Below are 14,920 nucleotides of genomic sequence, written 5' to 3'. Positions count from 1 at the left end.
CATTGTTTTCCACTGTCCCCTGCATCTTTCTGATACCTACTTTTTGGTGTCTGGGAACATCCAGGTAGTAGACCTGAAGTCTGCTGTCTGGTATTGATAGAGCCATGTGAGGTTTCTCATGGTTGGGTTCCACATGAGGATTTGCCATTCTGGTTGTTCAGGCTCATCCTGCCTGTCTCTCACCTGTCACAGTCATGGCTGTGCCCCTTTGGCCAGAGAGCTGCCCTCTCCCCATCTGTCTCATCTCCTCTTTATCTGCCTTCTTTTGGATTAAAAAGGTTCTTGTGCTCTAGTTTATCAAACCTATTTGCTTTTAGTCAAACCCCTGTTTTCCTTTTTTTTTTTTTTTAAGATCTTATTTATTTGACAGATAAAGATCACAAGTAGGCAGAGAGGCAGGCAGAGAGAGAGAGAGAGAGAGGAGGAAGCAGGCTCCCTGCTAAGCAGAGAGCCGGATGCGGGGCTCCATCCCAAGACCCTGGGATCATGACCTGAGCCGAAGGCAGAGGCTTTAACCCGCTAAGCCACCCAGGCGTCCCTTGTTTCCCTTTTCTAATGACTGCTCGAGTTGACAACAAGCAATGTTAACTTCTCATTCCTCTCTCACAGAATATTCCATGAGGTCAATGTGTTACAGCGGCCCTTCTACACACCCTCCTGTCCCTTGCTACTCTGGTTCATCATACTCCAACGTCATACCTCATTAACTTCGCTATAAAGGCAATTATCACTGAAAGAAACGAAAACCAAAAAAAAAAGTGTTTGTTTACCAACACGGTTGCCATTTCTAGTGCTCTACCTTTTCTATTACCCTGAAAAACCCCGTTGAATAATCATCTTTCTTGGGTGCCTGGGTGGCTCAGTGGGTTAAAGCCACTGCCTTCAGCTCAGGTCATGATCCCAGGGTCCTGGGATCGAGCCCCGCATCAGGCTCTCTGCGGGGAGCCTGCTTCCTCCTCTCTCTCTCTCTGCCTGCCTCTCTGCCTACTTGTGATCTCTATCTGTCCAATAAATAAATAAAATCTTAAAAAAAAAAAAATCCTCTTTCTTCTGGTGTAGGTCTGATAGTGATAAATTCTCTCAGTTTTTACCTAAAAATGTCTGTATTTCATTTTTTTAAAGTCTCCATCAGAATTCCAGGCTCATGGTTTTATTCCTTCAGTATTTTAAACTATCATTTCCTATGGCTTATATTATTCCAGCTAAGTCAGTGGTCCTTTCACCCTTCCATCCTCTGTATGCAATGTACCTGTTTCCCACCACCCACCACGTTCCTTGGAAGATTTTTGTTTATAACTGCTTTTCGCCAACTGTTTATTGTGTGTCCTGGTGTGGTTTTCTTTATATATATTCTACTTGGTGTCTGGATATATTCAATTCACTGTTATGTACGTCAGAAAAATTTCCATCTCAAATGCTGTTATTTTTTTTAATCTCTAGTTCTTTCGTTAAATGCTTTTTGGTTATCTTTATTTCACTGATATTCTCCTTTAGGTACAAGAAGCATATTTAAAATAGTAAAAGTTTTTGGGTGCCTGGGTGGCTCAGATGGTTAAGTGACTGCCTTTAGCTCAGGTCATGATCCTGGAGTCCCTGGACCGAGTCCCGCTTCAGGCTCCCTGCTCAGCAGGGAGTCTGCTTCTCCCTCTGATCTTCCCCCTCTCATGTTCTCTCTCTCTCTCAAATTAATAAATAAAATCTTAAAAAAAAATAGTAAAAGTTCTTGTTCACCAATTCTATCATCTCTGTCATTTCTGGATCTGTTTCTATTGCCTGATTTCTCTCCTGGTAATGTGCTACATTGTTTTATTTGTTTGCATAAATAGTAACTTTTTATTGGATGCTAGCAATTATAAATGTTACATCGTAAACTGGATTTTGACATCCTTCTTTAATGAATGATGGCTTTTATCCTGACAACAGCTTATTTGTCAATCAGCTTGATTCTACAAGGCTTGTTTACAACTTTGTTCAGGAAGGTCTAGAACAGCTTACACTCAGCTACTGGCAGGTCTCAGCTTCCTGCTTTGGGGGACTTCTCTATAAAGCTGCTGATGGGTCCTCCTAACACAGTGGCTGGCATCCCCCAAAGTGAGTGATTCAAGAGACTATAAGGTGCAAGCTGCAATCTCTTTTACGACCCAGTCTCAAAATCACACACCTTCATTTCTGCCATATCCTACTGGCTACATGGGTAAGCCCTACATAATGGGGGAGGGGGTAGAAAGTATCACAAACACCAGGAGGCAAGAGTCACCATGGCCATTTTGGAGGGTCACCAGCACTTTCACCACATACAAACAAGAAAATGACAGAAATATTAGAATTTTACTCTTCAACAAAATTTTCTAAAGAATTGTTTTTTTTCAAATTCCCAGTTACTGGATTCTGACAACAAAGGAATCTTTCTTTTGACTTTATAGGCCACCCTATTAAACCCTAAAGGTTGGGAAGGGGAGATACCCACTTATTTAATAAGCTTGAAGGTATAAGCTAATTTCTTACCGACCACCATTAGTGTGAACTCAAAACCCTTTTTCACTGATTTTCGGTGAACTTGATTGGGAAGATTTGCAAATCCGACATAGCCAGGAGTTTCTGGATTTATAAACTGAGTTGGCTGTTGCTAAAATAAAATATTACAAAAAACAAAAACAAAAAAACAAAACCTTATCAGTTACTTTTAAGATACAACCAAACCTGTGACAAAGGTAACATTAGTTCTCACAAATTAAAATAAATGTACTTTAAAAAAGCAAAAATTAGTATGATGATTATGTATCAGATAGTAATGAACACCCAAACACTCCAAAAGAAAAGGAAAGTAATAATCTTGCAATTTTAGCCACAAGTTCTGCTTTTCTCAGTGTGCCTTTTAGAACTAATTTATTTCAGGGCTCTGTGCTAATTTGCCAGAGCTGATATATGCCAATTTATCAAGTGTAATAACCCTACAAAATTCATAATGATAAATTATTTGAATTTTAAATTATTATTTGATTGGTCTGCTGGGAATGATGTAAAGTAGGTTAAATGGATTGCTACTCATGCATTTAGAAGCAAGAAATTGGAAATCTGAAAAAAGAAAGCTCAAAGCTTTTAAAATGTCAAATCAGAACTGTCTCAATGAATCAAATATATCAGTTATATTAATATTAAAAATGAGTCATATAAGTCTTGAGTATAAACAGCTTGAAAACACAAAGCAGTTTTACCTTGTACTATAGAGAAATGAGAAGATCTCTTACCTTAGACATCTTCAGTGAAGTTTCCTTGATCTGTTAAAAAAAAAAGTGTATGTTTGTATGTATACACACAATTGATTTAGCATGAATTGACATGTAAAGACTTACACACAAAGCATAAACAGCTTATGTTTCACTCACCTTGTCAATTGCATCAAATTAGAAGAGATTATCTCATTATAAATTAAATATAAAAAAATAGATCAATTAGCCATGTATACATATGTATACATACAAACATTCCATTATTTCCAATAATATCCAAACTAACTTTAGTACCCATTATATGTGAAGCACCAGGGACACAATAGGAGAAAAACACAAATTCTCATGACCTCTAGAATTATGATTTTTCTTTCTCTCTTTGAAACCTGTCTACAAGGAAAGGGTGCTTGTAGAGTACTATTTGCTATTGAAGGTTCCTCGAAATCCTGAGAACTAGTTTTTGACAATGGAGCACACAGAACAACATTTATAAGTAAAGGGAAAAGGACTGAACACACTGGAGTGCTTGAGGAGAGTAACAGTTCTAGAACATCTGGAATTTTAAAATGAATTTTAAGACTTGAAACTTTGGGGAACATGGAGTCTGGAACTGGCTAACCTTTGGTAACAAAGTCAAGAGATATGAATGCAGTCAGATTTGATTCCCTCTGGAGCTTAGAAACTTATTAGAAAGTTTCTTTCCTGTTCTTGTCTCCCCATCCCCCAAACCTTAACATTCCTGAAAACTGCACACCCTTTTTCCTTTCTGAATGTAACTGTTCCCAGCCATCTCTAAAGTCATGAGGCTCCTGCACCCCTATGTGTGGTTTGGTTAATGAAGGCTGGCAGCAGTAGGATTTGCATTATAGTCTTGGTTCTCCTTCTAGTGGCCCACTGGAAGTCTTACTCTCACCTATCTGGCAGGAACAAGAGAGGCAGAAGAAGGCTGTGGACTCGGGTGCAGCCTCGCAAACTGTTGCCACCACCACTGCTGAGAAGGGAGTATCTGTTCAGGCCTGGGCTAAAAGGGAGGGCCACTGACTGAGAAGGTACGGAAATCTCCAAGCATAGGTGGGGAATTAAGGCAAACTTAAAGGAAAGTAGGCCTGTTAGGCAAGAACAGAAGCAAGAGATGAATTCTAAAGAATCTTTTAGCAAGGAACGGAATATAGTGGATCCTGGAAAAGCTTGGAGAACAGAGGTCCTGAGCATAAGGACTCCAGTGACTGCATCTCCCTTCTTCAAAAAGAGTTAAATAGGCAAGCTGCAGGAGGAGGAAGGCAATAATTATTTTTTTAAAGATTTTATTTATTTATTTGACAGAGAGAGAGAGAGACACAGCAAGAGGGGGAACACAAGCACGGGAGGTGGGGAGGGAGAAGCAGGCCCCCCTGCCATGCAGGGAGCCAGACGCAGGGCTCGATCCTAGGACCCTAGGATCATGACCTGAGCCAACGGCAGAAGCTCAACGACTGAGCCACCCAGGCACCCCCGGAAGGCAATAATTTGACCCCCCAAAATAGTATCACTAGAATGAAGATGCAAGTACACTATTTAAGAGAAATAGGGGCGCCTGGGTGGCTCAGTGGGTTAAGCCGCTGCCTTCAGCTCAGGTCATGATCTCGGGGTCCTGGGATCGAGTCCCACATCGGGCTCTCTGCTCAGCGGAGAGCCTGCTTCCCTTCCTCTCTCTCTGCCTGCCTCTCTTGTGATTTCTCTCTGTCAAATAAATAAATCTTTAAAAAAAAAAAAAAAGAGAAATAAAACTGGGGGCACCTGGGTGGCTCAATTGGTGAAGTGTCTGCCTTCAGCTCAGGTCATCAGGATTGCAATTTCAAGGTCCTGGGATCGAGCCTACCACGTCAGGCTCCTGTTTCAGTGGAGAGTAGCAATCTTTTCCCTCTCCCTCTGCCCCACTTCACCACTCATGCTCTCTCACTTTCTCCCTCTCAAATATATAAAATCTCAAAAAAAAAAAAAAAAGGAAAAGGAAAAAGAAAAAGAAAAGAAAGAAAACAAACAAAACTTGCTGGACCTAAAAACCATGATTTTCAAACTCAGACATTGGTAGCTCAATTGAACAAACGGCCACAGCTGAGACTCAAACTGTGACTGGGAAGACCAAATATAAGAATTCTTAATGCACAGGCAAAAATACAAAGATGATGATCATGGGTAAAAGACTTGGAGGAACAATCTAGGCCATCTACCTTGTTAAGAGAAAGAGTTCTCATTAAGTGAGAAGGGACAGAGGGAGGAAAAGAATAATAGAAAAAAATTTTCCTTAAAAGAACAAAGATCAGAGTCCACACATTAACCAACTGTCTGGAGTGAATTAAGGTCTCTTGAACAGAAGGGACATCCTAGGAAAATACTATTAATAATATAAGGATTAGTATTAAACTACCTCAGCAAAACCTCTGAGTTGGCAGCAAGAGTGAGAGCATTCCAAAGGGAGAGGTGAAGGGGCAGAAGCAGCAGCAGACATCTTTTTTTCAAATATAGAAATTAAGTGTGTCTATAAAAGGAAAGATAACCATAAAAAAAAAAAAGCAAACTTCCAAATTAAGAAACAAATATGGAATAGCAACTTGATCAAGCCAGCAAAATTATGGAAACGAGGAAAAATAATAAAATCAATCATTAAGTAGACGGATATGCTTAAAACAAAGTAACAAAAATGCTAAAAACAAAAGGACAGGCTAAAAGATACTGGGCTGGCCAAACACAAGGACAGACAGACAACAGTATCAGTTCAGGTGAAATTTAAGGTAAAAATGTGACCGTGATAAAAGAAACTATTTTATAGGGAAGATAAACATTCTTAAACTTGCATATACAAAGCATTACAATAGATAAATACATAAAGCAAAGACTAGAAAATATACCATATGAACTTGATAATAATACAAATCAAATCCAAGACTTTAATAGCAAGCATCCCTCCAAATTACAGACTCAGTAAACAGAATATGGGCAAGGGCAGAGGAATGTGTGATACAACCAATAAACTATAATTAATAGACACAGAATCTTGAGTTAATAAAGAAAAGCAATTAGTGAAAAAAATCAAGTAACTATCATAAAGAAAATTTAAGCAAATTTCAAAATATATTTTTACAATTGATGTTTTCAACTTGTGATCTGTTAAAACTGGGGGGGGGGGATAAAATACAACCCCAATTATTTGGAACACTCTGGATATCCTTTGGATAAATGAGGGTAACAAAAGCAAAACCTCAAGCTATCTAGCAAACAATGGAAAGAAGACAAAAGCAGATCTGTAAAAGCTTCATAGACTCTGATGAGAATTTCAGTTTTAGATATTCTTTAAAGAACACAGAAGATAAATTTGTTCTCACAGTATTGAGAAATGAAGTAACTCAATAGAAAAATAAATAGATCCAAAAGCTAGTTCTTTGAAACAAATTCTTCAACAAGTCCCATTTAGGGGCGGGGGAAGGGAGTGGGGGCCAATACAGAAAAAAGAAGGTAATTTAGACTCAGGAGACTCCATCTATCAAGATGGCCACAGATTTGAAAATCTGGAAGAAATGGATGACTTCCCAAATTACCAAAATGGAACCAAGAATTGGAAAACCTGACAAGAACAAATACCACTGAACAGCTGAATAAAATCTACCAATGAAAAAGGGACCAAAAGCAGGGAGAATTAGAGCTGCATTCCATCCAACCCTGAACAGGTAACACCCATGTCATTTAGGCCAGTACAGAAAAAGGGAAAGCACTCCAATTCATTTTATGAAGAAACTACAACTTTTAACAACAAACCCAGAGAGAGACCTAAGAAAGCTGGCTAGATAGACAGCGGTATGTCGATCTCACTCATGAATATAAACTACAAAAATTCTCAATGAAATATTTGTTAGCAATTAGGTTCCAGAAACATACCAAAAGTATCTATCTACATAAAGCCGTTACAACAAATTAAATGAGATAATCCTGTATGAATAGATGAAGAGACATGATAAAATTTAGCAACCACCTATAATAAAAACACTAAGGAAACTGCTTAAATAAAACCCAGGGTATTCCCGAACACCAATGGCAAATGTTACTCTCTCAACAATGGAATACTAAATCCATTTAAATTGTAATCACTAATTAGGCAAGGAGGCCCATTACCACTGTAATTATTTTAAAAAAACACTTAATTCTCTGTCTCATTTTTTTGGTTGTTCATTTGAATTAAGATCCAAACAAGATCCTCATATTGTAATCTCACCATGAAATTCAGTGAAACAACAAAATGAAAAAAAAAAAAAACAAAAGCTTTTTCACTGATAAGAATGAATACACCGAACACAAATGGTTCAGTTAAACAAAAACTCTAGGGGTGCCTGGGTGGCTCAGTCAGTTAAGCCAACTCTTGATTTCAACCCAGGTCATGATCTCAGGGTGGGGGGCGGGGACCAAACCTCACTTCCAGCTCTGGGCTCAGCAGCAAGTCTGCTCAAGATTCTCTCGGCCCCACCCCTCACCCAAATAAATAAATCTTAAAAAATCTAGAATTAAGTAATTTAGTAAGGTGGCTGGATAGAAGCCGGACACAAAATAATTCTTTTCTGTACTAGTAATGACTATAAAAGAATGGAAATAGGGGTGAAATGTCATTTATAACAATTAAAACAAAAAGCAACCAAGCATGTAAGAACAAATTTAGAAAAAATAGGGCCTAGGTAAATCAAATCATTTTTATTTCTCCTGGATTAGTATATAAACATGGTCCAACCTCAGATGGAATCCTAATGTGGGTTTTTCTTAAAGAATTGGATAATGCGACCTTCCAAGTTTACATAGAAGAATAAGAGTGGGAACTTGCCTTAAAAGCTATCACATAGTATCTTATTTCAAACCAGTCCAATAGGACATAGGATGTCATGGAGGTCTCTCCTGAACATCCACAGACTTGCTTCTTCTCAGTGAGTCCTGGACCCCTGCTTGGGTTCTGACCAACTTCCTCTGAACACCATGAGAATTCTGTACCTCGAGCCCATCTGTGTTCACCTAATCTTGTTCAGCAGGACTGAAGATGTTCCTTAGGAGAGAAGGGGAACTTTCACTGCTCCCTATCAGTTTCCTGCTGGAGGGAAGGCAGGGAGACCTATCTGGATGTACATGTATAAAATAATGGAGAATACCATTATTGGAACAGGTTATGAATTCTTTAATTTAGCAAGTTTTTCTTGAAATATGCTATTTTACATTCAGGTTTTTTCCCTGAAATATAATTTGGATCCACTACGATTTTGGAACAATGTTAAGTTACTAGCTAACTAATGTAAAATGAAAATTGGAAGAGGAAAGTGGAACTTTTTGAAGCACCTGGTTTTCAGTGAGAAAGCCTTGATCCTACAACACAAGATGCTAATCACTGTTGATTAATTTAAACCATGACTGCAGACCATTTGGATTCCCCAAACTCACTGTGGTCAAATAAAAATTTTGTTCTTTCCGGCTGTGCTCATCCTAGATGCTAGCAATTGTTTAAACATTTGTCTTTACTTGAACGTGGCTTCCTTCTTCCACAGAGCAATTCTCATAGAACAAAGCAACTTTTCCAAAACAAAAGATGAAAAACAGATGGATAAAATTAGATTCTTGGCAATACATATAAATTTATTTTGCTAGTGGTATTTACACTAGTGGATTGCCCCTCACTACTAATTACAGGCATGTTAATCTTCTATTTACATACATTACCACCACACACAAAATGACCCTAAGAGGGTCCATAATCCCTAATCCAGAGCTCTTAAGACATTCAACATTCAGATTCTTTGGATTTTAAGAAGGTACATACACTATACAACACAACCTCCTCAATGGCTACTTGGACAGCACCCCACAACCAAATGTATTTTCTATAGTGACATACATGACCATTAACACAAAGCAGTATAAATACAGAATATAAAATGGCTTCAACCCAATTCTGCTGAAAAATGAGTTCTGATGTCCCCTTCTCTCTGGGAAAAAATAGAAAAACATCTTTTTCTTTTTCAACAGTTTCTGTCTTTGAGTATAAGAAGGAGTTGGGTATAAAAGGGGACCTGAATCACATTTATGAATTATGACAGAGGACAGACAGTCTCACCCCCTTTCCTTCCCATTTCTCTAGGTCACCCTGCTAGCGCAAAGGCAGTTAATGCAAATGTGATCTGATTGAGAAGCCCTTGTTCTTTACCCTGGAGTGCTGTGCCAGGAGAGAGATCCAAGTGGAAAATGGGGAAAGCATCAGGATCACCTTCACAGCTAAGATGAGTGAGATCACTGCCAAGATCTGACAGAGCAGTACACATTGTGAGTTAGGATATCACTGGTACAAAGAAAGTCTGAGTGGCAGTTACCAAAACGGAAACTAATGAACCTCAAATTACAAACACTAGGAAACAGTTTTTGGGACCTCTACACTACAATGATTTGGACTGTTCAAGAAACATTCGACAACCTACTATGTGCTGGTCACTGTGCTAGACAGGGAGTAAGGGTGACAAGACTCGCCCGTCTCCTGCCCCTCAAAGAGCAACAATCTAGTAGACAGATATCAAAGAGAACAATAAGGGCCGACATCCAGCGCGCACCTAAGCCAGCCAGAGGAAATCTATTCTGGGCCGAATCCTGAACAACAGAGAAGGGACTACACAAAACAACAACAACAACAACAACAAAAAACAAAGAAGGTGAGGAGCTTACTGGGTTTCAAACGGAAAGGATTTGGGGCAAGACCAAAGATGACAAAGACCCAGCAGTTCTTTCTGAACTGCAAGTTCAGCTCTACGTGTGGCGGGAGGACAGACAAGATAGGAGTGGTACTGACAAAAATGAGCCAAAAAGGTAAAAGGCGGCCAGATCTTGTGGGTCCTCCGGCCACCAAGCGGGGGCTTTCCTGAGAGCAAAGGCAGCCACGGGTCAGCTTCCCGTCAGGCCTTCGTGGGAATGGTGGCCGCCACCCCCATCCTTCCGGGCCCAGCGGTGCACCGGGCAGGGGCCGCCACCGCCTCCTCTCCCCTGCTTCGTCCGCGGCCAGGAAGAGCCTGGGAGCCTAACAAGACGGCAAGGACGTGTGAGGGCTCCTCTCCGCCAGAGAATGGTGGGGTGGAAGGGCCAGGTCCGAGCGACGACCGGACGCCTCACAGGCCGCAACCTGGGCTTTCCCTCCCCAACCACTACCGCCAGCGCCGGGTGGGCGCCCCGGGCCCAGCGCCGAGACGGCCCCACGGAAACCGCCCAGGGACGGAAGGGGGGTCGCTCGGGTTCTTCCGGGACACGTCCCGCCGTGAGTGCCCGGGGGACCGCGGACCCCGCGGAGGAGGAGGGGGAGGGCCGGGGACCCCGGGCCTGCCGCCCCTCCCCCACACCAAGCAAGTCGCCCCGCCCGCGCGCTCCCGCAGCCGGCCGACCGCCCGCGGCCAGCGGACCCCCGCCCCTTCTGCGTCGGCCTGCAGCTTGCGCCCCCCGCCACGGCGGGGACTCAGGGCAAGAACTCACCGCCGACAAGCCGATGAACGGGCGCCTACCGAACGCGCCGCGGACCCGCCCAGTGCCCTACGGACGCTCGCGCCCCGCCCTGTCCCGCCCCGTGCGCGGATGGCGTCATCACGTCGACCCGCCCCCTTGCCAACGCTTTCCTCGCCTCGGCCCTACCTGGCCTTCCTCCCCGCCCCCATTTGCCGGCTTCCGAGTGCGCAGGCGCAGGCCTGTCCGCGTTTTCCGCCTCTGCGCAGGCGCCGTGCCCCTCCCACGGCAGTTGGCCATATAGAGGCTGGGGGTGGGGGGGAGGTCAAGCGTAGCCTCTTCTCCTTTACCAAGATGGCGGCTTGTCCCTGTTTCGCCACAGTTCCTACCTTATGAGCTTGGTTTCCTTACGCTGATAAGAGTGGAACAGGTAATGTGAGTCTTTGCCTTGTGGGTACGTAGAGTGGGATGAAGGGTGTTTCTTTACAAGGAGCTAAGTGACCGCTGAGGAGAAGAGAAGTGGATGGGGTAGGAGAGGTCAGGGTAAGAGTGCGGAGCGACCACGGGCCGGGAGCCTTCTCCGCCGGCCCTCTCCTCCAGGAAGATGGCGGCAGCACCGAGCTGGGAGCGCCGGAGCGGGGTTGCGGAGGGTACGGCGAGCAGCCGGACGGGGCTGCTCTAGCCCCGGGCCGCCGTCGTCTCGATGGTGTGGGGGCTTTGCCCCCATTGGCCGCCGAGGGTCATGTGATCCGGCGGGGCTGTGCGCGGACCATCGAGTTGGGTGTCCGTCCCCGGGGACGTGGCCTTCTTGCGCCCGGGCTGGGGCCTGTGCCCTGGGGGGAGGGCGGGGCGGGCGCGGCCTCTCGCGGTCTTCTTGCGGGCAGGTCGCGAGGTGAGACGGGGGGCGTCCCTGAGCCCACCGCGGCGACGTGGCTTGGGGACAGCCACGGAGCTGCGCCGGCCGGGATGTCCTTTCTCCCTCCCTGGCGGCCTGCAGGCCAGCACCGGCGCGATGCAAATGCCTCGATCGGGGAGCGCTTGTGGAAGACCCCCGACTGAGCGTAAACAGTTTCTGAGGCTCTGATGGGCGATGGCGTGGTGGTGGGGGGGGGGGGCTGGGGGCACCGAGAGGGCGTCGCTGGAGAAGGGGTTAGGTGCTCGGGGCATCGCCTCGGAAAGTGAGAGGATTTGGGTCTCTGTGAGACCACAGGAAAAGCCTCTCCGTGTGGCTTTCCCTGAGCCCTGCTTGTGGGCAGGGGAGCGCTCTGAGGCCCCCAGGGAGTGGTCGTCCCCGTGGCTTGGTGTCTTCCACGGGACCGTCACCTCTTGGCCGGCAGGGATTACGGCAGGGCACGGCACACTTGGGATTTTGTCTGCGGCGGTCGGCAGTGCCCCACGACAGTAAGAGCGGTGTCGGTCTGGGGACTCAGACCTGCCGCCTCGGTTAGGGTTTGACGCTTTACAACGAGAAGCGCTTCCTAGCTAACCTCGTTGAGTGTGGAAGACGTGCTGTCTGAAAAGGGGTTTGGTGAAGAAGGCCCTGTTGGAGCTCGCGGTGGTCTGGGTGGGAAACTGTCCTGAGACTTTGACGCTAGGAGACGAGCAGCGCCCCTTCAAGTCTTGAGGGACAGCATTTGAAAGCCACTTAGATTCTTTACAGTGAGGACTAAACTTCCCGGTAACTTCCATTAGTCCTTGTGTGCGCCGGGCCCTGTTCGTGGGTTCATCTCATTTCCTCCCACCGAGTTGACGTCAGCTGCGTAAGGCGAGCACCCTTAAGGTGCGGTTGGCCCCAGCCGGTGGCTGTCGCAAGGCCCTCCCCCGTGGGCCAGGCTGACGTCTCCCAGGCCTGATGGGAGAACTCTTCTTGAATCGCCGAGTTGTGTGTATGCTTCCCTTGGTTTTCTTGTTTAGGGCATCTGATTGTCTGACTTTGGCCTCATAACTGCACTTCTCCCGGGAACATACATCGCGAATTGTGTGCGGAGCACTCAAAGGATTCTAGGGATGGAAACGTAGAAAGGATATAGACTTTTTTCTTTTCCTTAAGCAGCTTATGGTCTAGTATGGGGGATTCACCTGTAAAATAATTAGGTTACAGCGTTTTGAGTGTAGCAGTAGGAATATGTACAAAGTATGGAGATATGAAGGAGGAGGCGCTAATTACCTGTTACAAAGTTTTTACAAAGAAGGTAGTTGTTGAACTGCATTTAGAGGATGAGTAAGAGTTTTGCCGGAATGGGGTGTTCTAAACAGGAAGACTAGCTTCTACCAACGGGATGCGTGACAGCTGTAGTTGGTGACACAAATGGGCAAGGAGTTGAGAATTGGGTACACTGGTAGTATCTCAGATGGTGGAGGGCTTCACTCAGGTCCTGTTCTGAAGGGCTTCATGCCCTTCTTCTAGTCCTGTCTAGGATGCTGTGACTTGAACAGGGTTTCAAGTAATTACACTGTCCACCTGGATGGCTTAGGAGCAGTCCCAAGTGGATGAGCTAGTGCTTCCCACCTGAAACTTTTCATTTATCTAAAGGGTTTGAGCAGAGAACACACTTCTTGAAGTACCAAGTGATACTTAGATTTGATAAGGCCTGTTCAGCATACATCTATCCCCACAGGGCTAGTGATCATAGGAAGCCTTTTCCCCTTAACTATAAAGAAATAACCAAGCTCCTGGAAGAAACGGCACACAACTGAGTTCTTAGTTGTCAGGCTGCAGTGGCAAGAGGTCCAGCATGCATGTTGAAAAGTTTTTGGCCAAGTGGAAAAATAGCAAGAGAGCATCAGTGTGTCAAAATGCCTTTTCCCTTAAGTTATAAAAGCACCACAACACTCAACATTAGAAAACCAAGAAAAAGAAACTCTTTTCATTTGTGACGTTTTAAAAAAATTGATTACACGAGTTATTTTAGCTAAAGTAAGTTTTTTTTTTTTGTTTTGTATTTTTAAAGTCAGACATTTTAAAGGATTTTTTTTTTAAGGTTTTATTTATTTGACAGAGTCACAAGCAGACAGAGAGGCAGGTGGAGAGAGAGGGGGAAGCAAGCTCTCTCCTTTTCTTTTTTTTTCTTTTTTTTTTTAAAGATTTTATTTATTTATTTGACAGACACAGATCACAAGTAGGCAGAGAGGCAGGCAGAGAGAGAGAGGGAAGCAGGCTCCCTGCTGAGCAGAGAGCCCGATGCGGGACTCGATCCCAGGACCCCGAGATCATGACCTGAGCCGAAGGCAGCGGCTTAACCCACTGAGCCACCCAGGCGCCCCGAAGCAGGCTCTCTCCTGAGCAGACAGCCCTACCTGGGGCTCCATCCCAGACCCTGGGATCATGACCTGAACCGAAGGCAGAGACCTTAACCCACTGAGCCACCCAGGTGCCCCTTAAAGTCAGACATTTTAGAAGTGATATTCCTAGTAGGCTGTTTTACCAGATATGCTAAAGTTTGGGGGTATAGCTCAGTGGTAGAGCATTTGACTGCAGATACGCTAAAGTTCCTCAGATAACTGCTAGAGACCAGCCAGACGTGTTGTCCCAGACCTGTCTGGGCGTCATGTTAGTCATCTTGATGGTTGCCATTAATTTGGTAACAACACATTGACCATGTGTACTCTCCCTTAATACATTTTATTAGCATTCATTTGAATTTTTAAAATTAAAAATTTTATTTCAAGTCAAGGTTATATCTTCAACTAGTTTTTTAAAGGAGTAATGCATGTAGAAAGGCTTGTAAGGGGACACTGACTTTTTCCCCAGTCCTGTTTTCTCTCCTGCAGAGCACACACATCCACCTTTTTGCCTCTTGCTCTAAACAGCACATGTGCTCTCTTGTTCTTTTGTTACCTTCCTCCTTGTTGCATGTCTTGTCTCCTCACTTGACCCTGAGAGTGGATGTGAAATTTCTAGCTCTCACCGCTGTGCCTTCCCCGCACAAATACATGGCTGCCTAAAGCATGTGTACCTGTAGTTTGGTTAGTCCAAAATTTAGTGTTCATGTTGTGACTCCATAGTACCCTTCACAGCTAGGCAAATAGTGTGATGGGTTAACTTTTCCTTTCCTGCATCAACTTTTGTTCTCCCTGAAGTTCTTGGTAGTCTTGTTTTTTGTTTTCTATGTATTGGTCACTAAAATTCAAGCCCAAATTCACCAGTTGTCTAAATCTCCTTTCAAGAGATGGAGTCTTTTTTAACTAGTGAAATCCAGTATTTTGTTAAT

General features: G+C 44.2%; 2 protein-coding genes across 6 annotated transcripts in view; one reads left to right on the top strand and one right to left on the bottom strand.

Moving 5' to 3' along the window:
- The window catches only part of SEPTIN2 (septin 2), a 33,823-nt gene extending 22,589 nt beyond the window's left edge, over positions 1 to 11,234 (bottom strand). Inside the window, exons 1-3 of one of the 4 annotated variants that reach the window (XM_046018051.1) lie at positions 11,099 to 11,234; positions 3,249 to 3,278; positions 2,506 to 2,626 (exon numbers count right to left, since the gene is read on the bottom strand). In XM_046018051.1, the coding sequence (XP_045874007.1) occupies positions 2,506 to 2,626; positions 3,249 to 3,257 (130 nt within the window). In that variant the 5' untranslated portion in view covers positions 3,258 to 3,278; positions 11,099 to 11,234. Of the gene's footprint in view, positions 1 to 2,505; positions 2,627 to 3,248; positions 3,279 to 8,678; positions 8,784 to 9,129; positions 9,153 to 10,742; positions 10,835 to 11,098 lie in introns of those variants that run through there. The other 3 variants (XM_046018052.1, XM_046018054.1, XM_046018053.1) reach the window with 3 other exon arrangements.
- The window catches only part of LOC123950298 (high density lipoprotein binding protein), a 73,766-nt gene continuing 69,856 nt past the window's right edge, over positions 11,011 to 14,920 (top strand). The window contains exon 1 of one of the 2 annotated variants that reach the window (XM_046018041.1): positions 11,011 to 11,139. The gene's annotated coding sequence lies outside the window, so the exon portion shown is untranslated. Of the gene's footprint in view, positions 11,140 to 11,555; positions 11,602 to 14,920 lie in introns of those variants that run through there. The other variant, XM_046018043.1, reaches the window with a different exon arrangement.

Source organism: Meles meles, chromosome 9, assembly GCF_922984935.1.
Source record: "Meles meles chromosome 9, mMelMel3.1 paternal haplotype, whole genome shotgun sequence".
Taxonomy (NCBI): Eukaryota; Metazoa; Chordata; class Mammalia; order Carnivora; family Mustelidae; genus Meles; species Meles meles.
The sequence above is the reverse complement of the archived record's forward strand: the minus strand, read 5'-3'. Positions and strand labels throughout refer to the sequence as shown.